Raw genomic sequence first — 27,912 nt, forward strand, 5'->3', positions numbered from 1 at the left:
TGTTATTAAATGTTTTATTGATAGACAAAGTACATTAGTTGTATTACAAAAAGAGTTACCGAGTAGTACAGTTACATATTTTCTCAGCGATAGCATTGTCATTACCGATAAATTATATATTTCATGCATATATAGAAAGCATATCAGTATCATCTCCTTTTACCTGCTTGCATCAAATTATCAAATAAAATAGAATTTCCATTATAATAATGCTATGGATAGTAAATATAATGAGTATATGGGAGTTAGAGCTATGGGGAACTAAAGCTAAAAATATCAATATAGGAAAGGCAACAGAAATCTGACACACCTCTGAGAATATAATTTCATAACTTTATATTGATGGCAATAAACTTTGTAATGCCCAGCAGACAGAAAGCAGGTTACAGTGTTAGACTTATGGCATCTTGTGTCCGGGGTCTTGCTGGTTACCTGCCCACCACCACTTTCCCTCCCACACTTTCACCCAATTGTAATTTAACAAGATTTTTTTTTTATCTTAAAAACAACTATGGATTCTTGCTCCAATAAAAACAAAAGATCACTATAGTTAATTAATTTCCCTCTCCAAAACTCTTAAAAACAAAACAATACATAATACAATGTGAAACGAGGGTGGCTGTCAGTGGTGGATAAGATGAGGCCTCATGCCCATGCTATCACAACCTCAGTAAACCTTACATTACTGGCATGCCTCTCCTCTCAACCAAACTGACAGCACACCTCACAGTTTCTTTCCTCTTTGGTACTTCAACAAGACAATATTTAACTTACTTTTAAAACCAATGAAAAAAAAAAAAATAAATAAATAAAATAAAATAAAATAAAATAAAATAAAATAAAATAAAATAAAATAAATAAATAGATAAATAAGAAAAAAAAATAAAATAAATAAAAAGATTAAATTAAATTAAATAAATCAACAAAAAAATAAATAAATATACATACTGCATTTTTGCTACTGCTTTTCTCTTTCTATCTGGTGAAAGGACAACTCCTCATCAAACCCTAACAGATGATGATGAGGTGAGAACAAAATGTCATGGATATGATGACTGTCCTGCAGGACACAATGACCTGCCCCAGACACACACAAGCTTGGGTTACCAGCAACGCCCTCAAAATATAAACACAGATACATGTCAAAGTGAACAAAATAATTTGTACATGTGATAATGTATTAGTATTGCCAATTAACTCTGGTAAGCAATAAAAAAAAAAAAAAAACTGCATAGATAATATATTCCTATATCAAGTGTTAAACTTTTATACAGAAAATAAAGAGCTACATGCAAAGCAAATATAATATATATAATAATAATCTCCATAGAAATAACACTATAAACTCTGATTGACTTCATGAAACACTGACCATGGAAAGATAATATGCTGGGCAGCAGGTGGTGCCAGATGGCTGCCCCAACGCAGCACCAAACACTGCTGGACTCCATGCCACACACAGACTGAGGCTGTGGCACCACCATGGCCTCAGCATGTGTGTGGTGCTGGGAGGACCAGGGTGTCCTTGCTACCACAGCTAAATGAATGTATCACAAGCATAAGGAGGTTATGAAAGAAGAAACTAGGCTGAAAAGTGAGGCTGGTAGGCAAGACAAAAGGGGCCCAGAGTCCCTCCAAGGCAGCTGCACCAACCCACACCACCACCACCACCCACAAAGAGCACTTGCTGTTATAACTTCTACCAGCAAAGGACATTTTCCTTTGCTCTGGATATGAGGCTCAACATGAATAATTTTTCTTCTAAAACTGCAGTACGTCTAAAGTATTTATGAAAGCCCAAATGTACATAACCTTTCACATATCCTCAATGTTCAAGATATTTGGTTCTAGAGGGTTTTTTAGTATTTTCTTGTTAAGAAAGTATGAAATAATATATGTCACCTCTATGTTTACTATCTTGCACAATGAAGATATTCAAAAGCTGGGGTTCACTGAAGGGCAGGTGGTTTGTGTAGTTGGCGTCACTATAAGGCTGAGGGATGATATGCCACAACCTACTCATCTCAACCTTACTGGCTCATGTGGGCAACATACTCTGGTCTTGCCACCAACCTGTGAATTTGACACTCAGGGAAGAAGTCACCACAGGGGCACTGGCACACACTTCCAGCAGCAGTTTGGCTCAGCCCTGACTCAGCAAGAATATCCACCAACCTGATTAATAACTAATATCACAATGCCCAAGCACTCACTGTAGCAAGTGATGGGTCAAACTCAGATTACTACTGATACTTGGCATTAATATTAAGTGCATTTCTAGAGAAGGGTGAAAAAAAAAAAAAAAAAAAAAAAAAAAAAAAAAAAAAAAAAAAAAAAAAAAAACGATCAGAGACCAAAACAACTGCATCACTTCCTCATCCCATCAGGACCAGCAACTGCTGCCAGGAAGGCTTGCCATTTCTGCATCCCTGGAGACAGTACTGTTGTGTTTACAATTTACTCCTGAACCATGTGTGTGGCCTGAACAACAGAGCAATAATGGTAAGTCTGAAATAATACACAATGGGGTTTGTGCCTACACATCACATTTGGCACAAGGTACATCTCACACAGAGGGAACACACTCCCCCAGGATATTCTACGAGTTGATGACTCACAATGGGTACATAAGATCAAAGGACAGCTCAGCATTGCAAAGTTCAAGGGTTGTTGCTCCTGTGGTGGCTAACTAAGCAAAGACCCGTACAGTAAAATCTCTTACAATAACAGACTGCAGGAGTGGGTGAGAATTTGCATATAAATGTATACATGTATGGACATGTCTGCATAATGTGTAGGCATGTTATGTTTAATTTCAGTTCATGAACACGTGCATGTCAGCTTGATTCTTGACCACACATTCATGAATGGAAGAAACCTTGGATTTATCAATAAAAAAAAAAAAAAAAAAAAAAAAAAAAAAAAAAGTATTCACACACAAACAACACCCCCAAATCCCTTCAACTCGAGTGCACTGCTGACAACCTCTGCATCCCATCACCTTCATCCCACACTGACCACCCTGCTCCTCCATAACCCTTCACAAACACAGTGGATATATAATCACATCAACCTCAGCTTTAGACCTTTCAACATTCTTGCAGGTGACTCAGTAGCTCTATCATGATGCACACTTGTTTTTAGTAGAGAGAGGTTTTGTTCCTGTCCCTGGGTTATGGATGGAGCAGTCACTATGGCAATTGACTCGGTGCACCGTATACGTAAATCCAGACTGCTTGTTTCAGCCCTCTATAAAGGATGACTGATAAGCAGTAATCTATAATATACTCCAATGAAGTCTTCAGAGGATACTGAGCAGCAATAGCCTCTTAAAGAAATCATGATAATACTAGACAGATCTCATTTTTCCTTGGTTTTAGATCATCAAGGTTCATGTCTCAGAGATACTCAAATGCAGCAAGGCTTAAGCTTCCCTTACCATGGCACTGATTGGTATGTGTCTAAGTGTCATAACTACAAGCACACTACAGTTGAGGAAAAAAATCTCATCAACAACTGGCCATCAGGAGACCCGATGCTCTGCCTTGCTGCTTGGTGCATCTCTGAAGCACAATCCTGGACAGTGACTTGGGAAATAAAAACAAAACTGTCATGTATGGCAAAGCAAACCCCAGTCAATATGTCTCTTGGGGCAAACTACACACTGGCGAGCAATACCACACACTCACATATACAAACATACAAATGTACACACACACACACACACACACACACACACACACACACACACACACACACACACACACACACACACACACACAGCTGACATGCTCCAGGGGATCTTGGGATGCTGGAATCCATCATATTTAACTCAAGCATGCAAGATTCCTCAAACAAGAACACCTCTACACTGAGGTCGCCACTATAGGGAATTGAACAATATATATATGAATACTATCAGTCCTACACACTATCAATCCTATTAATTATATAAAGTAATAAAGAGGCATTGCATATGCAGCTTCATTTTAGATTTTAAAAAGTCTTACAGGTACTAAGAGGGGTTGGGTTTCTAGAAGTTTTGCACAGTTGAAGTCAAAACCTTATAGTATTATGAATAAAAAATGCTTAGTTTAAGACAGGAAAGACACTTAGAAGGTGAAACCAACAAACTGCACTCTACTCTTATGGTCAGTCACAGGGAGTTGCCTCGCATGACACACCTCAGCCAGCCAGGATGAACGCTGCTGGCCACCACCACTGAGAGGCGGCCCCGCGCTCTCCGACCCTTGGATATGTTTACTGTGTCTTGAGGAACTAGGAAGAAGCCCAAAACAGTATAGTTTCAAACTACAAAACTACCATAGTTCTCACAATTGCAGTGCTAAATGAAAATATTCTCTTAGGGTCCTACACACTACCTTTGATTGACATGGGAGTTAAGACCTAAGGAGTGTTCTTAAAAAATTTGGATTATTTACTTAAACTGGAGTTGAACAATTGATCAGTTAATATATTATACACTAAAAACAATAATGTTAAAGTAATAAAGACCCTGATTTGAAAAAGAAAAAAAAAAAAAAAAATGTGAAAGTAATTGAAGTCAAGGAATTTTTCTGTTTATACTGTATACATCAGTGCTTTCACTGTCTCTCTACTTCTCTATATTGATTATGTGTTACTACTGTGTTTTCAGCTTGTAGACGGAGTGTTGATGAGGATCAACTTTCCCTGAGCTGGAGTGGGTAGCTGAGCCTCCCCTGTAGGTTGTACTGACCTTGTCACTAACCCAAATGTTGACTGTGGTACCACTTCCATGCATCTCCTCCTATTACTACTGGATATGTAGAGTATGAACTTGGGTAAAGAGGCTGGTAATGTGTTTTCTCAAATCAGGATCAGATGCAATAAGCAATGTTACCACAACCCAACATGTCAACTCTTATCCTTCAATCTAAAGCCATCAGATCAAATATCCAGTGCAGACACACCACAGTCACACTCAAGTGCCAGGAAACCCACTGGCTCATTATACTCTGGATGACAATAGTTGCCTGCATCACTGAGCTGTGTGGCACCTCAAGTATGGCTGTGGTCATGCCTGCTGGGACTATTAAAGCTGTTTTCAGGAGCCAAGAAAGCATTCCTGTTCACTAACGCTGAATTCTGTCTTCATTCACAACAAACTATTCATGAGCTTCTCTTGGTTGTTTGGTTAAAATGTCAAAAGTTTCCTGTAGAAAACTAGAAAACTTTCAGAAAAGGTAGTTTCCAAGTAAGGCTTGTAATCTGTGTGAAGACAGTTGGCAAGAACACTGGCAAATTCTTAATAACTGCAATCCTTGAAAGTCTATGCCCCTATTTCTCCCAATTAACAGACCGCCAGGTGGGTTATGTTAAAATTTATTAACCTACTTTTGAATATAAGCAGTCAGTTTATGTAGATAATAGCTGACTCATGATGATTTTGATTGATCATTTGCACCCATAAGGAACTGCACAAGATGACAGTATATAAATATAACTTTGGAAAGTCTGAGTAATTTTTTCTATGAGTAATCTTCCCTCTGATGTGGAGCTGCAGAAAGTGTCAATGCTGACCTTACTGTTGATATGCTTCTTCCCATGACAATGTGTAAGTACAATATTCATAGTAAAGCAAGGCAACATTCACCAGTGCAGTCCACACAGAGGGAAAGCAGGGCAAAAAGGAGACTGGAGGCATTCTGTTAGGAGCTTGATGAATGCATGACAAACCTTTGACCTAACACCCACAAAAGCCATCAGGCATCAAAATCTGGCAATAGTTATACAGGCTTTATCATAAAACTTCAAAAATAAGAAAAACTTTGTTTGGGGATAAAAAACAAGTGGAGGAAACCAAAAGAATACCAACTTGGGTGCCTCTAAATAATTTCTTGTGTTTTCTTTTTCGGCAAGCTTTTGCATGAGACACTCAAGTCAGGTTTTTGCATATACTTCTCATTTACTTAAACCTGCTTCTGAAGACTCTTGTGGAAGATCTTTTGATTCTCTTCTGCCCCTTTGCACCTCCCTGGCTTCCTCCTCCTCCTCCCGTGACCACTCACTTGTGCTGTAAGGGGACTCAGCACTGTGGTAGTTGGGTGAGTACGGCTCTTCCTTTGGTTCACACAACTGGACAATAGGTTCTAAACTTGGCCCATCTGTTCCATCCTCCCCTTCCTCAATATCGTCCTCTCCCTCATCATCACGCCCTACCCCTCCTCTCTTTCCTTCTGTTCCATCAGATTTCATATAAAGTTTTGATTCTCTTAGGATCTTGATTTTGAGGCTCTTGATTGGATGTCTTTTCTTTTTGTGAGTTTTTAGGCAGCGCCTGAGTCTAAACATGGCTGGACACTCATCGCATTTGATCCTGCGCCGCCCGTGACCCGGAAGCTTGGTGTGCATCCTCTGTACGTGGGTCTTAAGATTAGACCTCTGGGCAAAGCCGGCACCGCAATATTCACACTCAAAGGGACGCTCCCCCAGGTGAAGCTTCATGTGGATTCGGAGGTTGCTCATCATTGTAAATTTGGCACCACACTCCATGCAGTTGTATGGCTTAATGGCGGCGGGGTTTTTTTTTCTGCCTCTTCTGATAGTGGTTCCCCCATCCAATGAATGCACTCGATTCTTGTGAGCTTTGAGGTTTGATTTTTGTGTGAAAGCCTTGTCGCACTGGTCACACTTGTGAGGTCGCTCCCCTGTGTGGGTGACAGCATGGGTCTTCAAATTGGCTATCTGTCTGAATGCAGCATCACATTGGTCACACTTGTAAGGTCGCTCATCAGAATGAATTTTTTGGTGGGTCTTGAGTGTGGAGAGCTGTGTGAAGCAGGCCTTGCACTGTGGACACTGGTAAGGTCGTTCTCCAGTGTGAATTCTCTTGTGAGCTCTCAGGTTTCCCTGCTGAGTAAACTTTGAGCCACACACTTCACAGGAAAAGGGCTTCTCCCCTGTGTGGCGCCACATGTGATTCTTGAGCTGTGTGCTGTTCTTGAATATTTTGTCACAGTCGTTACATTTGTGAATGACTGGTGTGCGGGGTGGTTTGGGATCTTTTGGCTTCTTGGGTTTAGGAGGCTTAGGTGCAACTTGCATGTAGGACTCATGCCCTGTCATGGTGGAAGGGTAGTCCTGACTGAAGGTTTTGACATCATATGGCTTCATATCAAGGGCTTCCATTCCCTGTGAGTCCCTATGATCCCTATCCTGGTTTTCACTTATGTACTGGTTGAACACAGCACTGAAGGAGCTGGAATACAACTGGTGCTGTGGTGCTGGGTTGTTACTGCCATCAGGCACGGAGAACATAGAAGAGGCAGCAGGAGTGGATGGACCCACACTGTTGTGGCCCAGGTCAGCTCTGTACAGTGAGTCACCATAACGAGGAGATTCCACCCTCATGGGGTCTCTTAATGGGTGAGATGACTCAGGCATCATGCGGTGACTTAAGGAGTCATAGTGGGAGCGCATGGAGGAGTCTGGAAGTGGCAAAGTGTTTATCCTGGTGTTGTTACCGGCACTACTGCTGCTGCTATTGTTGGTGTTGCCACCGCTGTTATGGTTAATACGGAGATTTTGAGGCATGGGATGAGAAGCTTCTGTCACACACAAGTTCTCAGGAACCATGTGTGAAGCTTCACTTGTCACCCTGAGATTCTCTGGCATTAATGGGTGGCCCTGGGGTGTGTCTGCAGTCAGGCGGAGGTGATGTGGTGTGTCGGGGCCCAGGCGCATGTGCTGGCTGCCCTCCATCCCAAGGTGGTGCTGGCTGCCCTCTGACCCAAGGCGATGGTGCTGAGAATTTTCTCCATGCCTGAGGTGCAGGTGCTGAGAAGATTCTAGTCCTGCTCTTAGGTGTAAAGGTGTTTCTCCTCCAACTCTGAGGTGCTGATGTGTTTCATTATCATCTCTGAGGTGTTGAGGTGTTTCCACGCTCATTTGTAGATGCTGAGGAGTTTCAGCTCCCATTCTGAGGTGCTGAGGTGTTTCAGCTCCAACTCTGACATGTTGTGGAGTTTCTGTCCCAACTCTCAGATGCTGAGGTGCTTCTGAACCCATTCTTATGTGCTGAGGTGTTTCTGCTCCAAGTCTAAGATGCTGAGGTGTTTCTGCACTCATTCTTATGTGCTGATGAGCTTCATTACTTATTCTTAGGTGATGGGGCGCCTCAGGTTCAACATGCATGTGTTGGGGTGTTTCAGACCTAATTCTGAGATGATGTGCTTCCTCACTCATTCTGAGGTGGTGAGGAGTTTCTGAACCCATCTGTATGTGCTGTGGGGTCTCTGCCCTGCCTTGCAAGTGCTGGGGTGTTTCAGCTCCCATCCTCAAGTGCTGTGGTGTCTCTGCCCTGCCTTGCAAGTGCTGGGGAGTTTCAGCTCCCATCCTCAAGTGCTGTGGGGTCTCTGCCCTACCTTGCAAGTGCTGAGGTGTTTCAGCTCCCATCCTCAAGTGCTGTGGGGTCTCTGCCCTGCCTTGCAAGTGCTGAGGTGTTTCAGCTCCCATCCTCAAGTGCTGTGGGGTCTCTGCCCTGCCTTGCAAGTGCTGGGGAGTTTCAGCTCCCATCCTCAAGTGCTGTGGGGTCTCTGCCCTGCCTTGCAAGTGCTGGGGAGTTTCAGCTCCCATCCTCAAGTGCTGTGGGGTCTCTGCCCTGCCTTGCAAGTGCTGAGGTGTTTCAGTTCCCATCCTCAGGTGCTGTGGAGTCTCTGATCTTCCTTGCAAGTGCTGAGGTGTTTCAGCTCCTATCCTCAAATGTTGTGGAGTCCCTGCCCTGCCCTGCAAGTGCTGAGGGGTTTCAGCTCCCATCCTTAAGTGCTGTGGAGTCTCTGCCCTGCCTGGCATGTGCTGGGGCGTCTCTGCTTTCACACGACCATGCTGTGCACTTTCTGTACTGACTTGGAAATGAGGGGTGTCAGCTCGAGGCTGAAGGTGCTGTGAGGTTTCAGCTCCAATATGCAAATTCTCTGGCATCATGCGTTGGCTGCTTAAATCTGTTCCATATCGTAGTGATTCTGATCTTAAATTTTCTCCTGAGTAACGTAAATTTTCTGGCATCAGTCTTTGCTCTGTTGGAGATCTTAAAGTTTCTTGCATAATTCTCTGAGATGGATTGAAGTAATCTCTGAGGCTTTCCTGAACCATGCGTTGTGCATCTGCATGGCTGCGTACAGACTCGTGCATGCTGCGCTGAGAAGCCTCTGAAGGTTGCCTGAGAGAGTCAGCCATGATGGAGCGGTAAGCCACCTCAGAGCTCCGCATGGACTCTGACGCTTGGGGACGAAGGGCTTCAGCCACCAGCCGCTCAGGGTCTGACTGTAGACGCTGGAGGTCAGACACCAAGCGCTGTGCACTGGAAGCCAACTCCTGAGCTCTTTGTACATCCATTGGGTTCCTATAGGAGTCGCTGGCAGGACGATGGTAAGGGTCCAAAGCTTGCTCCTCCGTTCTCTGAAGCTCTGATCTAATGCGCTGCAGGTCAGCAGGAAGGCGTTGGGAATCACCAGTCTGTCTGTAGGGATCTGCCGGCATTCTCTGAGTTTCCAGCCCATACCTGGTTTGGTCAAGAGATTCAGCAGCTAACCTGTATGACTCTGGAAGGTACCTATGGGCCTCAGGAGGGGTTGGAGGCATGAACTTAGACCCCGGAAACATCATGTTGTGTCCCAGGGCCATGAGTTGGGCACTCGGTGATATGAGATTGGGGTTGGGGCTGGATATGCTTGGGTATGAGACAGGGATCTGCTGGCCTGGGACGGATGATGAGTGAGGGAACATGGCTCTCCCATCCAGCGCACTGGCTGGAGTGTTGCTGCGGCTGCCACTCTGCATCTGTGGATAAGGCACAAATGTAATGACAGAAGAGGCAACAAGATTGAAGAAGAGTAAGAGAAGGCAAGTGAATAATAGGCTCTCTTTCACCCTGAAAACAGTAATGAATGCTCACAATACTGACTACTGACCATCCACATACTACACCTGAAATTAATCACAATGAATAATTTAGTTTTACTCACATTAAACATACAAAAAAAATACCTGGTAACAGTAAATGTCAACACAAAAATGGATAGATGAGAGAAAATATATAATTCCAACAGTACACAGATGATCTCACACCAATACCTGCAAACTTGGCAATTCCTCATCTTGCAATGTACACAACACCAGCAATTTTTCAAGTGCTCAAGTGAGTGCTGGCATGAGGTTAATCCCCATGTGTTCAAATACAGTAGTAGCTGTGAGTCTAGAAAGTGTTGGAATATGGTTACAGTTCTATGGGTCACATGTGGGACATAATGTTTCACAATGAGATTATATGTAGCTTATGAAAATTGTACAGGGTATAGGAAAAGTTATATGGTTGCACTGTGTAACTGATGATAGTACTGATCAAAAGTAATACACTTCATGCCTATGTAGCTTTACTTGTGATGCATTAACCTGTGACACACTTTGCTATTAAGGTTAACTTATGTAGAGCATGAATTTATGAAATAAGGATGTTTAACTATATTTGTTTTCCATACTTTCTGCTTAATATATTTATCATGGTAAATACTGCTATAATACATGAAAATGGCACATGTTTAATGAAATAACAAATCTAAAAAACATTTATCCATATCTGGCACCTGCTCCTAAGAATTCCCCTACATCCTCTAATCCTCTAATTTTTCTCTGTCTCCTTTCATTTATCAGAGCCTTGTCTTTGCATTTTGACAGAGACCTTCCTTCTGCACCCAGCACATCCATCACATTAATGTATAATCTCTCCTTCATCTCACTTTCTACTATCATTTCTATGAGACCAAATTGCCTCAGGATCCACTCAACATTTCATTCCTTAACCTTTCCACAATACACCAAATATGTATCTTATACACCCTTTCACTATTTCATTCATTCATTCTTTACACACCATAGGTATTTCTCATGTGGCTCCCGTTCATATTTTTTTAAGGTAGGAGAGGCACTGGCCGAGAGAGAGAGAGAGAGAGAGAGAGAGAGAGAGAGAGAGAGAGAGAGAGAGAGAGAGAGAGAGAGAGAGAGAGAGAGAGAGAGAGAGAGAGAGAGAGAGAGAGAGAGAGAGAGAGAGAGAGAGAGAGAGAGAGAGAGAGAGAGAGAGAGAGAGAGAGAGAGAGAGAGAGAGAGAGAGAGAGAGAGAGAGAGAGAGAGAGAGAGAGAGAGAGAGAGAGAGAGAGAGAGAGAGAGAGGCCTATTGAGGTGCTAATTACCAAACAGTCAGAAACTATCATAAAAAATTAGAGGATAAGCATCTTGAAACCTCCCTTTTGAAAGAGTTCAAGTCATATGAAGGAGGAAATACAGAAGCAGGCAAGGGGTTCCAAAGTTTACCAGAAAAGGGAATGAATGATTGAGAATACTCATTACAGAAGTGGACAGAAAAGGGGTGAGAGAAAGTAGAACATCTTGTGCAGCAAGGCTGCAGGAGGAGAGAGGGCATGCAGTTAGCAAGATCAGAAGAGCAGTTAGCATGAAAATAGCAGTAGAAGATACCAAGAAATGCAAAACTGCAGTGAAGGTGAGAGAGACTGAAGACCGTATAAATTAGAGGAGAGGAGCTGATATGATGAAAAGCTTTTGATTCCATCCTGTCTAAAATAGCTGTACGAGTGAAACCCTCCACACATGGATGGATAAGAGCCCTGTATAGTGTTAGCGGCTGGAGAGATGAGAAAAACTGGCAGCGATGACTGAGAATGCCTAACTTCATAGAAGCTGTTTTAGCTAGAGATGAGATGTGAAGTTTCCAGTTTAGATTATAAGTAAAGAACAGACTGAGGATGTTCAGTGTAGAAGAGGGGAACCGTTGAGTGTCATTGAAGAAGAGGGGATAGTTATCTGGAAGGTTGTGTCGAGTTGACAGATGGAAGAATTGAACTGAACAATAAGTTTGCTCTGCCCCAATTCAGAAAAAATTCAATGAGATCTGAAGTCAGGTGTTCTGTGGCTTCCCTGTGTGAACTATTTAGTTCCTGAAGAGTGGATGTCAATAAAAAGACATGGAAAAATGCAGGGTGTTATCATCAGCATAAGAGTGGATAGGACAAGAAATTTGGTTTAGAAGATCATTAATGAATAATAGGAAGAGAGTTGGTGACAGGACAGAAACCTGACGAACACCACTATTAACAGACTTAGGAGAAGAACAGTGACCTTCTACCAAAGCAGCAATAGAACAGTCAGAGAGGAAACTTGAGATGAAGTTACAAAGAGATGGATAGAAGCCGTAGGAGGGTAGTTTGGAAATCAAAGCTGTGCCAGACCCTATCAAAAGTTTCTGATATATCTAAGGCAACAGCAAAAGTTTCACCAAAATCCCTAAAAAAGGATGAACAAGACTCAGTAAGGAAAGCCAGAAGATCACCAGTAGAGTGGCCTTAATGAAACCCATACTGGTGATCAGATAGAAGGTTGTGAAGTGATAGATGTCTAAGAATCTTCTTGTTGAGGAGATTCAAAACCTTTAGAGAGTTAAGAAATTAAAGCAATAGGACAGTAGTTTGTTTGAGTATTAGAGTGGTCACCCTTTTTAGGAACAGGCTGAATGTAGGCTAACTTCCAACAAGAAGGAAAGGTAGATATTGACAGAGTTGGAAGAGTTTGACTAGATAAGGTCCAAGCACAGAGGCACAGTTTTAGAGACAGAGCCCACAGTTTTGGGGCCCTATCAAGTCCATAAGCCTTTTGAGGGCTAAGACCAACAAAGGCATGGAAAATATCACTGCAAAGATCTTACAGCAGGGATTCCCAACCTTTTTGTTCCTCTGTACCCCTTGGACATTTTTATAGATTCCTGTGTACCTGTAAATAAATTAATAATAAAAAAGATGGAATTGTAATATTTTGATATTGTACTGTGCTTGAAAGTACTTGTAAAATGGTTGAGTACGTGGAATCCAAGAAACATATGAGTACATTATATTGTACACTTAAGTATGAGTACACGTACTTACTTGACATTAAAAATATTTTTTTGATATTAATCTCAGATATTCATATCTTTTTCATTTATTATTCTTGTATGTGTAATAAAATTTTATGTAACACTTGCAACAAAGCAACACTGACAGAGCTGGTGATGAACAATGTCATCACACCTTCACTAGTTGTGAGTGTCAATAGGACTGAGGGACTCAAATCGGTGCCGCCACCAGTTTTCAGTTGGTATACACGTCCAGTACACCATCCTTTCAGGTCCAATACAGATTGTGGCCATGGGAAGTTTCATAATAGTGAAAACAAATGGTATTCACCCTAGTCTTGAAGTAATTTAGATAAAAGTTTTGCTTATCAAATGAGGAAACTGGAAAAAAAACAAAAAAACATGACGCTGTTCAATCTGAATGCAGATTACAGCACCATGTATTGCACAGTAGTGGTTATTCTCTGACACCCAATGTACCCCCTGTAAAGTGCAAATGTACTACTGGGGGGTATATGTACCTCGGTTGGGAACCTGTCTTAATGGTTAGCATGAAGTAGTCGGAGGGTGGAGGAGGAGTAACAAACCCCGAATCATCTAAGGTAGTGCAAAGGTTTAAACTTTACAGATAGATGAGATGGCAGTGGCGCCATCAGGTTAAAATAAAGGATGAAGAAACAAAGTTATTGGAGACGTTTTTTGGGTAGGTACAAAAAGTCACAAGGGGAATTAGATCTTGGAGAATTTTTACATTTTCTATTAACGAATGAGTTTTTGGCTAGTTGGAGAACAGACATGACATGATTCTGGGCAGCAAAATAAAGTGCATGAAATTCAGATGCTGAAAGGCTCCAGTACCTTTTGTGGGTCACTTCTCTCTCATGTATAGCATGAGAACAGGCTGTGTTAAACCAAGGTTTAGAAGGTTTAGGATGAGAGAAAGAGTGAGGAATGTATGCCTCCATGCCAGACACTATCACCTCTGTTGTGCGCTCAACACACAGAGATGGGTCTCTGACACAGAAGCAGTAGTTACTTCAAGGTAAATCAGAACAATACCTCCTCAGGTCTCCCCAATTAACAGAGGCAAAATGCCACAGACACCTCCACTTTGGGGGATCCTGAGGACGGATTGGAGCAACTGGACAAGATATAGATATGGGGTTGTAATCGGAGGAGCCCAGTGGATCCTTATCTTTATTTTCTGGCACAATTATTCTATCACACTTTTCCTATTTTATCTCCATGCTTACTGTGCATTCTTACTCCCTAGAAATCCAACCACTTTTCTCCCATGCCTCTGGGATCAATCCAAAAAAATTATATATGTAACTCCTCACTTTTCTCCTCTCCATTTAGTTAAAATTAGCAGTCTTTGGGAGATTCAAATCTTTCAGTTTCTGGGCAATAAAAAAAATTTCATAATTTTTACTGCTTTCATGCATCATTAACCTACTTTGATTCACATTCTGGTTTAACTTCTACCTTTAGGATACATGATCAAAAACATTTACCAGCTTTTAATGATAACCAATTTCCTGCAATGAGAAGAAAGCCATTATACTAATTACTTTACCTGTTTTAGAGTAAACAATCCCATCCTCTGTTCAGTGCTAAATGAAAATAATGAAATTTACTTTCATGGTTTTGGATATTTGTGGAAGACTACAGAAAATATTACTGTACAGCAAAAATCCATGTGGAGAGAGAGAGAGAGAGAGAGAGAGAGAGAGAGAGAGAGAGAGAGAGAGAGAGAGAGAGAGAGAGAGAGAGAGAGAGAGAGAGAGAGAGAGAGAGAGAGAAAAGGAATAAAGTCTGGGTTGAAAAAGGCTCATACACACCTCCTGCTGTCTTCCTGCTATTCCCCACACACCACACCACATAGATATTCCATCACACTTCCATTTGGGTGTGTTGGGATCTTGGTTCTTTTGTCCTTGTCTAATTTTGACCTCATACTAACTCTTTGAGACCTTGTTACCTAGACTGCTTCTGAATTATTATAGGTCACTGTAAGTTAGAATAAGTCAAGTATATTTATGTTTTCATTCAGTACATTGGGCTATGTCAGTCAAGGAAAGGATCCCAATTAGGTAATATAATGGTCTGGGTAAGTTGAGGCTCAAGTGAAGTAAGACTTAATGAAACTGCACTTGTGTCTGCCTCAGTTACTCTGTGGAGTTAAGTTGCATTCCACTGATTATATTTCTTCAATTTTCAAGGCAATACATGTGCTGACAGAACTGTGTTCATTGCACCATACCTCTGTGGATAGCTGCATATTAAGTGAGGTGAGTAGTGAAGGTCATTAAAGTTATTTTTTGTTACTTGATGTGTGATGGACATAATGGGGGAGACAATGGCATCAGGAGAGCTTGTACTCCAACAGACTTGTCATGTCACACAGTTACACTGAAGCACTCTTCCATTTGTTAGTCATCTGTAGCTGCATGGCTTCAAAACTTCCTCCTACAGAGGCAAGCAATGATAACCAATCCATATCTGTTCCACTAAGTCCTTTTTATTCCTTTATTTTTATTTTTTTATTTTTTTTTTAGCACAAGTAGATTCATGGACTTCACAAAACTGTGGTAACAGACCCTAATCCCCACTAGTGTTGAGGGCCAAATGCATAATTGTCAGAACATCATCATTGTTAATGAATTAAAAGCACAGGGATATATACAGTTGCATACAGATAACACCATCTTTGAACGGATAGTGAAGATTACATTTACTATAATGATCATAAACCTGTACTATCTATTCCTTCCAGGTGCAGCCCATCAATAGCCTTTTCCTACACTGGGGGTGGATGGTAAAGAGAGAGAGAGAGAGAGAGAGAGAGAGAGAGAGAGAGAGAGAGAGAGAGAGAGAGAGAGAGAGAGAGAGAGAGAGAGAGAGAGAGAGAGAGAGAGAGAGAGAGAGAGAGAGACTACTATTAGGCCTACGGTAACAATTACTGCATGTCACCTTCCACAACTGACAAATTTGTTATTACTATGATGCACATATTTATCCTGAGCATCATAATATTATGGGAGTATACTACCATGCCCAAAGCCCCACAGCATTCCAATATCTCCAATCCAGAGCTAGTTTTACATGCAAATGGATTATTTAGTGCAACAAAGCCATCTAGCACCACACCCAGGGATCTTAATTACTGCTTGGGGCATGAAAAGATAGACAATATGGGCAATAGTAAGCAGGTTTCCCAGAAGTAAGAAAAAAAAAATACAATAAACTTGTTACCTATAGATATAAATTTGTTTAGCAATAATAATGGAAAAAATGAAATAATAATAATAATAATAATAATAATAATAATAATAATAATAATAATAATAATAATAATAACAATAATAACAACAACAATAATAACAATAATAATAATAATAATAATAATAATGATAATAATAATAATAATAATAATAATAATAATAATAATAATAATAATAATACATATTTTATGGGGAACTTGAAACACAGCTATGAAATAATTTCTGGATAGTGAAAGTTTATTGAGTAGTTTCACATGTCTAAATGCACACCAGATTCTCAACAACAAGACTTCCTGAAAAGTATACAATAATGAACCTCTCCAGCTAGTTGGGACACTTCAGCATTGCATGTGTTGGTTATGAAATGGCATTAGTGAAGCTGGTATGTGACTTGGGAGCCTCCTCAAAGCTGATTATGTAGCAATTATACTTAATTTCTTTAAAGAAATTTTGTGAAAAAAAAAAAACTTTCCCTTTACATGTTTCTTACATGCTCTTCATACTTTTATGCATTTATGAACATGTCTTCCAGAATATATCCTGCATTAAAAACCCTAGATTGAATTCACATGATATTTTTAGTCCTTTACCAGAAAGTATTGTATTTCCATATTTGCCAGTGTATAAGAAGCATGAGAGAGAGAGAGAGAGAGAGAGAGAGAGAGAGAGAGAGAGAGAGAGAGAGAGAGAGAGAGAGAGAGAGAGAGAGAGAGAGAGAGAGAGAGAGAGAGAGAGAGAGAGAGAGAGAGAGAGAGAGAATGATGAATAGTTATTGGGAGGGGGTCTGGGATGACCTGTGTTGAGCAGTGGTCCACAGAGCACAAAAAATATTACAAACAATATTCACAGTAATGTATAATAGTGAAAAGAGCAAGCTTGAATTAAAGGTCTGGTACACAATGTAGAACTGCCAATACAGCGCTGCATCTGCAGTCTCCACTGTGTTGCAGTAAGGTTAACCCAATCAACTAATGAGGTGCTTGTAAAGAGATGCAACTGAAAAATTCCAATAAATTACTGTTCAAAGACCAGACTAGAGTATGTTGTTTGATCTGCCCTCTAGGTGTTTACTAATGATGTCTACTCAACTTTTATGGAATACCACTTGAACAATAACTCATAAGAATCTATGAAAGATTTAGATAAGATTTTCCCTTGAGATTTTGAGAGAGAAAAAAAAGTATTTGGGATGGTAAAAACTCCTGCCTTCTCACTGCACAAGACTAAGTAAATTTGGTTTTACTTACAGTAATTCTTAATACAGAAAAAAAAAAAAACTGGATGAAAGGGTACTGGGGGAAGAGAGAGAGAGAGAGAGAGAGAGAGAGAGAGAGAGAGAGAGAGAGAGAGAGAGAGAGAGAGAGAGAGAGAGAGAGAGAGAGAGAGAGAGAGAGAGAGAGAGAGAGAGAGAGAGAGAGAGAGAGAGAGAGAGAGAGAGAGAGAGAGAGAGAGAGAGAGAGAGAGAGTGAAATTCAGTTGAAAATGTAATAAATAAATAAATAAATAAATAAATAAAAAAAAAAAAAAAAAAATTGCACAGCTGCCGTAACTACAAAGACAAAGTTGACACGGCTCTTCTTATCAGAGAGTTGGTTACCTTTCAGTATTCCCTTGGTATTTTTATCACAAATATTCCATAAGTTCTAACACATGACAAAAAGCAACATAGGCACACATACAACATTAAGGTTGGATTCACACAAGCCATTTTTTGTGGTCAGTGGCTACTACAAAAAATGGCTGCCACAAAAAATTGTGTGTAGAAGCACTGTGCACACAAACCACTTGATGGCAGCCACAAATAAGGTCAGTGCCATATGGATCTCATGGATATAGCAGCTGTCTGCACTCTCTTTGTGAAGATGAAGCACAAGAAGTGCAGAAAGTACTGGGTGCACCCATAGTTACTAAGAGACTACTGCGTGGAGCATTCCACATATTATTTTCTTTAATATTTTTGGTCACTGTATTCCTTCAGATTCAAATCATACAGTGCTGGTCTCTCCTCCACCTCTGTGATCAGTATTTCACAGTCAAAAAACTCTTTTAAACTCTTCTTCCCACATACAGAAAGGAGTATTTGATGCTATGGCAGACAGGGCAAGACAGCACGAAAGCAGCAGGAGACAGGATGGCAGTCCACAGTGGCTCATGTGTATGCTGCCATTTGAAATAATAGTTTCTATCGCTGGCCACTGTGGCTGGCCACAGTGGTGTGGTCAGAAAAATGGCTCTGCCTGCCACAACTCACCACTTTTATGTGGCTGCCACAAAAAATGTGGCCCATGTGAATGGACCCCATATAGATATGTGTTCTATATTTGACCTTTTTTTTTTTTTGTAGTGACCAATGACTACAAAAAATGGCTCTTGTGAATGCAGCTCAAATCAAAGCTAAATACTGTAAAATATTTTTTGTTTCTTATAAAGAAGTAATTCATAAGGAAACAGAGTATCAATTCACGGAACATCCTGGAATAAAGTTTTACTCAGTTTGGTTATCTTATAGCAGGGGTTCCCAACCTTTCTGTTCCTCTGTACCCCTTGGAAATTTTTATAGGCTCCTGTATACCCATAAATAAATTAACAATAAAAAAGATGGAATTGTAATACTTTAATATTGCACTGTACTTGTTAAATGGCTAAGTACGTGGAATCCAAGTAACATATGAGTACATGATATTGTACACTTAAGTGTGAGTACACATACTAACTTGAACCCAAGCCTGGTATTGATATGACATTAAAAATATTTTTTAATATTAATCTCAGATATTTATATCTTTTTAATTTATTATTCTTGTATGTGAAGTAAAATTTTATGTAACACTTGCAACAAAGCAACACTGACTGAGCTGGTAATGAGTAATGTCATCACACATTTACTAGTTGTGAGTGTCAGTAGGACTGAGGGACTCAAACTGGTGCCACCCACCAGTCTCCAGTTGGTATACATGTCCTGCACCCGATCCTTTCAGGCCCAGTACAGATTGCAGCCATGGGAAGTTTCATAATAGTGAAAACCAAATGGTATTCACCCTAGTTTTGATATAATTTTAAATAAAAGTTCTGATCACTAAAATGAAGAAATTGGAAAAAAAAAACATGACATTGTGCAATCTGACTGCAGATTACAGCATCATGTATTGCACAGTAGTGGTTCTTCTCTGACACCCAATGTACCCCCTGTAGAGTGTAAATGTACTACTGGGGGTACATGTACCTCAGGTTGGGAACCCCTGCCTTACAGCATTTCCTTAACATTTTAACTAGCATAATTTTTTCAGTGTTTGAACCTATGGTGAAAAGAACCAACAACTTTTCTTACAATACCAATATATTTTTTTTCAAAATCTCCTAAAATAAGGATGCCTTATCCGCAGGTGCATCTCATATGCTGGCAAATATGGTAAGTAGTACAAACAGCATGTAAGCCCTGTCTAAAAGACAAGTCAGTCTGTGTATAAGCTTGAGAGAAAATTCAAGGTGGAACTAGCAAGTGTTAGGAAGCTGAAGTGTGTGTAAAAGGGTTGGGAGAATTGGGGTGTGAGGGGAGGGGGTGGGAGTCTGCTCTAGAACACTCACATCAACACTGCTGCTCTACCAGACAAACACGGTCATTTTGTTGAAGATCTGAGAAACTATGTGGGAGAGAGAGAGAGAGAGAGAGAGAGAGAGAGAGAGGAGAGAGAGAGAGGAGAGAGAGAGAGAGAGAGAGAGAGAGAGAGAGGAGAGAGAGAAGAGAGAGAGAGAGGAGAGGAGGAGGAGGGAGAGAGAGAGAGAGAGAGAGAGAGAGAGAGAGAGGAGAGAGAGAGAGAGGAGAGAGAGAGAGAGAAAGTAGCAATAAGGGTGAAATGAGTGTGAACAGTATGTCTACAAATGTTTGTACAAGCACTTCCGTGATTAAATACTGAATGCAACTCTTTTTAAAAAAATTATAAATAATTTTGCTCACAGTCACACACATCGACATGAAGTACATTTCTTAAAAATCAATATGAGCTACAACTGATAGAAAAAAAAATCCTATTAAAATATACAAGCAAATTTATGTAGCAGTTTTAAAATTTACTTCATATAAAAAAAGCTTTGTGACTTTTCTTCTTAACTGTTTAATATAGACCAAGTTAAATACCAAGACATTTTCAAATCCTAAAAGCTTGGACTGTCATATGGATTGGCCTCTGAGGGGCAGGGCTGGGGAAGCAGATTTGGGGCTCTGCAAGCCATGGCATTACCCTGTCTACCATAGGGATCTCCCTCCAACTTGATCATTTCTGCTCCCTCCATTGGGCCCCCAGTCAGTCCTGGCATCTGATCCCCCCTGGCCTTCCCTAATCTGCACTATGGGTTCCCCTATCATCTGCTGGGAGGAGACTCCACCGTCATCATCACCCATATCATCCTCCATCACATACTGGGAGTCACATAGTATTTTAATTTTCAAACTCTTCACAGGATGCTTCTTCATCTTGTGAGTTTTCAAGTTGGTCTTTTGCCTAAAGGCTGCTGAGCACTCTGAGCACTTGAAGGGGCGCTCATCATTGTGAATATGCTCATGGGTCTTCAAGTTTGAACGCTGTGCAAAGCTGGCATCACAGGAGGAACACTGAAAAGGTTTCTCACCTGAGTGAAGCCGCATGTGGATCTTGAGGTTGGACATCATAGTAAACTTGGCTCCACACTCCTCACAGACATAGGGACGGATGGCCTCCAATTTCTTTTTGCGTCCCCTTTTCGTTGAAATACCATCACTTGAGTGAAGCTTGATCATGTGAGATTTCAAATTTGATTTCTGAGCAAAAGCTGACCCACACTCCTCACACACATGTGGTCTCTCCCCTGTGTGGATCTTTTCATGAGTTTTCAGATTTGAAAGTTGACGGAACTTTGCACCACACTGAGTGCAAGAGTAAGGTCTCTCGTCAGTGTGTATGCGTTTATGATTTCGTAGGTGTGTGGACTGGACAAAAGTTGCCCCACAAATCTCACATTTAAAGGGTCTCTCTCCTGAGTGTATTAATTTGTGGCTCTTCAAGTTAGACTGCTGTGAGAATCTTGTGAAGCAAATGTCACATTCATAGGGCTTCTCACCAGTGTGAATCTTCATGTGTGTGCGTAAATTGGAAATCTGTGTGAAGGTGGCACTGCATTCCTCACCATGTGTACGGCCGTTCCCCTGTGTGGGATGCGCATGTGGGTCTTGAGGTTAGACTGCTGGGTGAAGGTGGCCTGGCAGATAGTACAAGAATATGGCTTCTCTCCCGTGTGGCGCCACGTGTGATTTTTCAGCTGTGTCCCGTTCTTGAACTCCTGGTCGCACATCTGACACCTGTATGTCTTACACTGTCTTCCTTTAGCTAACTTTGACCTCATGAGTAAGTCAGAATGTTCTGTGGCCTGGGCAAGAAGACCAAGTTCAGGGCTGCTGCCACCCCTTGAGGAGTCCTCCCGGCAGAAAATATCCTGGTTAGGACACTCATTTTCAAAGCGGCTCAGGTGAGAGCCTGCCCCTGCTACCTCTCCACTGTCACTGCGTCCTCTGTTGACCTGTGGTGAGTCACCTCCAGTGTTGCTGGTATCAGACAAAGCTTCTCTCCTTGGAGTAAAAGCTTCATCATAATACTGGCGCTTAAAGTTAGCAGCACCTTCTTCAGAATACTGTTGATATGGTGAAGGAAATGACACAGGAAACATATGGGATGATCCTGCAACAGGACCTGAGCTGCCCTTACTTTTAGGTGTCTGGGATGACAGGGGAGTGCTATCATCTATGCTACCTGTGAACATGGATTTACCAAAGTGAATACTATCACTTTCACTTTTAGTTGTGGTTAGTCTGGAGTTGTGGGAGAGCCTCTCTGGAGAGGATAGGACCCTTGATGAGTGTCCTTCCAGACGAGGGGAGTCAAGGTTGAGGTGGGAAGGTAGAATCGGGTGTAATATACGTAGGCCTTTCACTGTGAGATTGGCGCTGTGGGGCAGTCTGTGGTCTGTCTCCCAATATCAGAATTTATGTCTGGATTAGACTTATGTGTTTCACCAGCCAGAGACTGACCACTGCTTCCTCCTGCAGTGTAAGGCATTCGCTGAGCTTCAGACTCTCCAACAGCCAGACGATAGGCTTCAGTCATGTATCTGTGGGTGTCATGGGCAGCACCTGGCATTAATCTTCCGGCAGGGAACATGACATTGGGGCCCAGTGCCATAAGAGATGCTCCTTGTGTTACCAGACCTGAGCCTGGACTTGAGGTGGCAGGGTAATGAGGTGCAGAACTTGCCTGACCAGCGGCTCTCATGTCTTGACGTAACAAAGCAGGAAACAGTGACCGACTTCCACTTGGTTCTGCTGGGGGTACTGCTCCGGCTTCCACCACTGATCTGAAAGTGTACATTCGCTTATCCCTCTATCCTTTTTCAAGAAACACTTTTAATATATTTGACTTCTACTATATGAATTCAAAACATAATTAAAGTTTACGGCATCTACATGTAATATTTTGACTTTTAGTAAAAACAAAATCACTGTGAAAAATAAGTAAATATTGAAAGAAAAACATAATACTACAATGCAGAAGAACAAGACAACATTCCCGATTAGAAATGGAATAGTGAAAGAAAGACTGTTAGGAACAATTAGAAAAGTGAATAATTTTGCAAAATAAGAGCCCAAGGCAGCCAGCAACCAGACATGGTAAAACATTGAGGTTATGCTTCAAGAAGCAGTTGGTACAAGTGATGCTTCTCTGTAAGTGGGTGAGGCCTCCTCATTGGTGCTCTAACACTACCCTGCAGGACTCGTGAGGCTTGTGTGATAAAAGAACACTAAACCAGTTGCTTCTTGAAACAGACCGTCACAAGGGAAAGTGGCTTACCTTCGTATGACTTTTACAGAACTTGATGACCGACATAAATAATGTCTTCAGGTCTTTCTCCTCTTCCATACATTGCAGACAAATTTTTTTGACAGAGGGAAAAAAAGAAAAAAAATTCAGACCCTTTCTTAATAACAGGGTAAAGTTGAGGTTTATGACAGCAGTAAAACAGATAGTGTCGTTCCCTGCCCGGGTCTGTTTCACGAAGCCATCACCTCTACCAGGCCAAGCTAGTGCTACACGTTGCCATGCTACATCACTTAGCACCGCACATGGTTCACCTCCGTAAGTGGAGCACATTGAAGTTGTTACTGATACACTACCCTAGAAATGTAATACAGAAAATATCACAAATTTCCTAAAAAAAAAAAAACCTGTAAGCAGTGGAAAGTCCAGTCAATGAAAAGCACAACAATATGGCCTTCTACAAACTGAACATCTAAAACCTTTTCATTCATCAATTTTTCATAGATGTAGAAAATTAAGAAAAAATCACATGTAAGTCAATAGACACATTAAAATTTAATACAGCATTTGCAAAATATGAATAAAGTTAAAGTATAACAAGACCATCACATATTCTAAATGTACACATAAGGAAAGTAGAATGCTTGCATCTTGATGAAAACTGTTAACAGGACTGAACTTTATACTGTATTTGTAAAAGAAGACAGCTGAAGAGAGATGTCAGAGAAAACAAAGACATTTGAAAGGAAAGGACATAATATAGGAGAGTTTCTTGGCCTCCAACATCCAAGAGGAATAGAGATTATCAAGAGGACCTTAAGTAACACAATTAGAATATGAGACCCCTTTCATGTGAGAAAAAAGTGGAAGAGTATGGAACAACACAGATGGGGAGGTAGAGCATGATCTAAGATGACTGAGAAATGATGCATGGAGACAATCCTAAAAGCATTTCTGCTCCCCTGTGGCATGTGAAGCTCCTGCTGTAAACATGATGAAAATATTTATTTAATGTCACAAAAAGTATCTAATAAAAACATCAGTCATTTATATTCAAAGCTTAATAAACATAAAAGTGACAGACACATTTGATAGAAACATTCAGAAAATGGACACTGGTTATGCATACATTCTGCATGATCCACAAAAATTGTAAATAATGGTGCAGCCACAAGTGTCTAAGTCATATGAAGCCAAAGTCACTTAAATGGAAGGGCAATTATTGTCTAGATATTATATCTTAAGCACTACAGTAAATCAAGATATTATGCAAATGTCAGGAAGATTGTGAGGATGAAGTATAATCATTCATTTCTTTGTTAGAAAGAGAGCACCTAAAACACAAACAACTCTTGGGAAAAGGGTGGCAGGCCTTTGGTGTGTGAGAGAGAGAGAGAGAGAGAGAGAGAGAGAGAGAGAGAGAGAGAGAGAGAGAGAGAGAGAGAGAGAGAGAGAGAGAGAGAGAGAGAGAGAGAGAGAGAGAGAGAGAGAGAGAGAGAGAGAGAGAGAGAGAGAGAGAGAGAGAGAGATTCTACAATGTTTTCCAAACCACATGAAAACTAATAATAAATGCTTTAAAAATCCGAGTAGGCCCAGGTAAATTTTCTTAAATGTACAAATCATTACTTGTCAAATATCATATCCAAACTTTGTTTATATCTAAATGCAAATGGAGTTCCAACTACACATGATTTTCTCATTTTGACTCTCAAAATAATCCTTGACATGTGAGGCAGTTGATTCACCTACAATCTTTTGTATCACTAAAAAATGACTGAACCCAATAATAGTGACAAATTCATTTTTCACACAAAGCTACAGCAGAAACAGTCCAAGTAATAATCTCCAATGATGTTGGCATCTACATGAGTCAACAATGTTTTCACTATCATTGATGATCATATGGTAGTAGTTCTGACTAGTGTCTGCAATTACAGCTTTCCTCTTTGACATGTGCATGAAATCTTTGTCACTTTCTTACCATATCAGGGTCTTGCCCAGCTCGGTCGTGGAAGCGATGGAACATGATGGGCCAAGGGAGGGATGAGGTTCAGTGTCTTGCTGCAGCACAGCTCACAGCAAACATGCGCTGTGCCACTCCGGTGCTGCCTGTCAATATGAAGAACTATAGGCTCCATTTTCAAACAATACAGTGCTTCTAAAGATAAAATGAGACAGGGAGAATGAGGAGCACATAGGTAATTTACTGAATTCTCTAGAATAAGTACAAAATATGCAAACCAGCTACATCATAATTTAAGAAAGCATATATGACTCCTCTGGGTGCTAACTTAAAATATAAACATTTAGAACTTTACTAATATGAGAATGGTTTACAGCTAAACTGAGTGAGTCTGAATTCACACCTGAGTGAGCTGTCATCACTTGGATTTATATCTTCAGCTCTGCGCCTTCTATTTGTGAAGAAGAAAAGATATATGTAAATAACTTAGCGATTTGTAGCTTCACAGCTTGGCTGGAGTGGTTGGCTGAGTTTTTCCTTCCTGTGTGTGTATGTGTGTGTGTGTGTGTGTGTGTGTGTGTGTGTGTGTGTGTGTGTGTGTGTGTGTGTGTGTGTGTGTGTGTGTGTGTGTAAGTCACCACTATTTTGAGGATCATATACTGACCTTAAGAGTTTCAACAGTACCATGTAGAAATGTTGTATTGAAGAACTTTATGAAATTTCTAAGGACAAGCATTTAAAACTGTACATCATTTCTATCATTCAAAACCACCAACTTGCTCCACACCAATGATTATTTACTTCACAATGTAGAGAAAATCTGGCAATAAAAAAAGAAGAAAAAAAGTTATCATAATTCAATTTCCCTTTACTTTAACTGAGCCAATCTGTCCATAAGTTTTTATTACCAAAAAGAGCTTACATGTTACTGGTAAGATTCCCAGTTACTACTTAATACCTTTATGATGTGATCTAATGTTGATGGCCAAGTTTTATGTAAATGTCCTCTTGAATTATGACTGTCTTCATGAACCTAGGGATAAATGCTCAATTTCCAATATTGGACAATGTTTGGGGAAAGCTTACTTCCCAAGGATCAATTGTAAGTGGTCTTACAAATAAACAATATGCAGTGTTTTTTTTTTTCTCAAATGATTCAGTGCAATTCTGTTAACTGCAACACACCTGTCATAAAGGTGAGTAAGTGATTAATAAGCAGAATTCTGAATGAAATGTTAAAACCACCCTTCAGACCCATTTCTTGATGATATATGCATAAAATAAAAAAAGATACAAACACCTAACACCAAACACAAGTCTTGTCCTGCAGTGTCTTTCCTACCAATCTGGCCAGCTTATGACCATAGCAACACCTTTCTGATAAACGGCATCAGCCTGACAACAATGAACCAAGCGCCTCCACCATTCTCATGTTGCCACCAGGACACACTGAGAGGGGGATCACCACACATACCTGGCTGGTGAAAAAAAAAAAAAAAAAAAAAAAGAGGGGGGTAATCACCACAGCCACAACACCAAATCCCATTTCAATCAATAGATGTCACCAGCCATTTGACACACCCACCCCGGGCCCCCTGCACCTCACATCTCGCGCGCCCGACACCACCACACACTGCAGGTTTACATCATGCCATCCATTGTGACCCAGCGCGGTGGTCGTCAAGGCGGCCACCACCACCACAGCTGCTGACCATGATGGGTCGTTTTACTATCTGCTCCATGTCACCCCCGGCCTCCTCCCCCCACTTTCACCAGCCATCTTAACGCTACTGCAACCAAATGACCATTTTACCGGAACATTACGACGACGGTCATAAGGTGGGCGACCGTGGCGTGCGCGGTGGCCTGGGAGGGAGCTGCACCACCTCCCAGCCCGTCACGGCAGCCCATTCCGTGCCATCTGCCGCCCCTCTCCGCCCTGCCCAACCCAGCCACTTTTTTTCCTCCCCACACCCGTCAAAAAACTCGCTGCCACCCGCCCACACGGTGGTCTCGAGGGTTTCCCATGATGCTCAAGGTGGATTTGCAGCCCTACTCGTCCACTTACCTTAACATTTAGGCAAGTTTAAACGCAAAATAAACAAAAACTTCTACATTCTTCTCTCTGGAGGAGTGTCAACAAACACTGCCGCCATCTTGGAAGCTCGCGATGACGTCATCCACCCCGCTAAATTTAAAGACCCGACCATTTCACTCTTAGGGTTGCTATTTGACAATTTTGGGCAACTGCATGGTAAAATAACTATTTGATGGCGGCGAGATTGGTGTATGATAAGTTATATGGTGTGGGAAGCCGAATAACACCACCTCCACCCTGGATAGCAAGGAAGGCGAGCAAGGCCGCTGCTACCACCTCGTGTCGCAGTACAGACACACAAAATTTACCACCCACACTCATTACAATGACAAATCTTCACATTCTCCACCTTAGAATTGACACAGATCCACAGAAAATCACCATAAAAGAGAATATAAAACAAACAAAACGAGAATAAACCATCTCTAAAACAGATAACCCAGCAACACTTGGCAGCCTTTTGAAGAAGATCGATTCTCGCCCTTGACTGACGGACTCAATCGATTCGGGTTCAAAGATTCCAGATGCCTGTCGCACCCAGACCTTCTTGATACTAAACACTCATAATATAGGCTACTCCAGTATATATCTACCTGAACTATGGTGTGTAATCAATGATGGGGCCTCTCAGTGCTAGAATATAGGTCAAACACGTGCTTGTCCCTGAGTAACTACACGAGGTATGAGGTATGAGGCCCAGCTGCGGTGACCTGACCTGACTCGTCGCTCAGGGAGGTCCCCAGGGAGGCGGGGGTCAGAGAGAGAGAGAGAGAGAGAGAGAGAGGAGA

The 27,912-nt window shown here is 41.2% G+C and overlaps 1 protein-coding gene across 7 annotated transcripts; it reads right to left on the minus strand.

Annotated features, from left to right (window-relative positions):
- On the minus strand, positions 1–27,838 carry LOC135099842 (uncharacterized). 7 transcript variants are annotated; one of them, XM_064002440.1, is made up of 4 exons: positions 27,095–27,838; positions 25,430–25,477; positions 25,045–25,172; positions 1–9,819 (listed from the first exon to the last, which is right to left on the minus strand). In XM_064002440.1, exons 3-4 carry the CDS (start codon positions 25,087–25,089, stop codon positions 5,944–5,946), a joined length of 3,921 nt encoding a protein of 1,306 aa, XP_063858510.1. In that variant the 5' UTR covers positions 25,090–25,172; positions 25,430–25,477; positions 27,095–27,838; the 3' UTR covers positions 1–5,943. The 7 variants fall into 7 exon arrangements, with proteins under 7 accessions (XP_063858510.1, XP_063858511.1, XP_063858512.1 ...); XM_064002441.1 differs by lacking the exon at positions 27,095–27,838 and adding an exon at positions 25,985–26,832; XM_064002442.1 differs by lacking the exon at positions 25,430–25,477 and having other exon boundaries at positions 25,045–25,168.
- Between the last annotated feature and the right edge of the window lie 74 nt (positions 27,839–27,912).

Source organism: Scylla paramamosain, chromosome 4 (genome assembly GCF_035594125.1).
Source record: "Scylla paramamosain isolate STU-SP2022 chromosome 4, ASM3559412v1, whole genome shotgun sequence".
Classification (NCBI taxonomy): domain Eukaryota; kingdom Metazoa; phylum Arthropoda; class Malacostraca; order Decapoda; family Portunidae; genus Scylla; species Scylla paramamosain.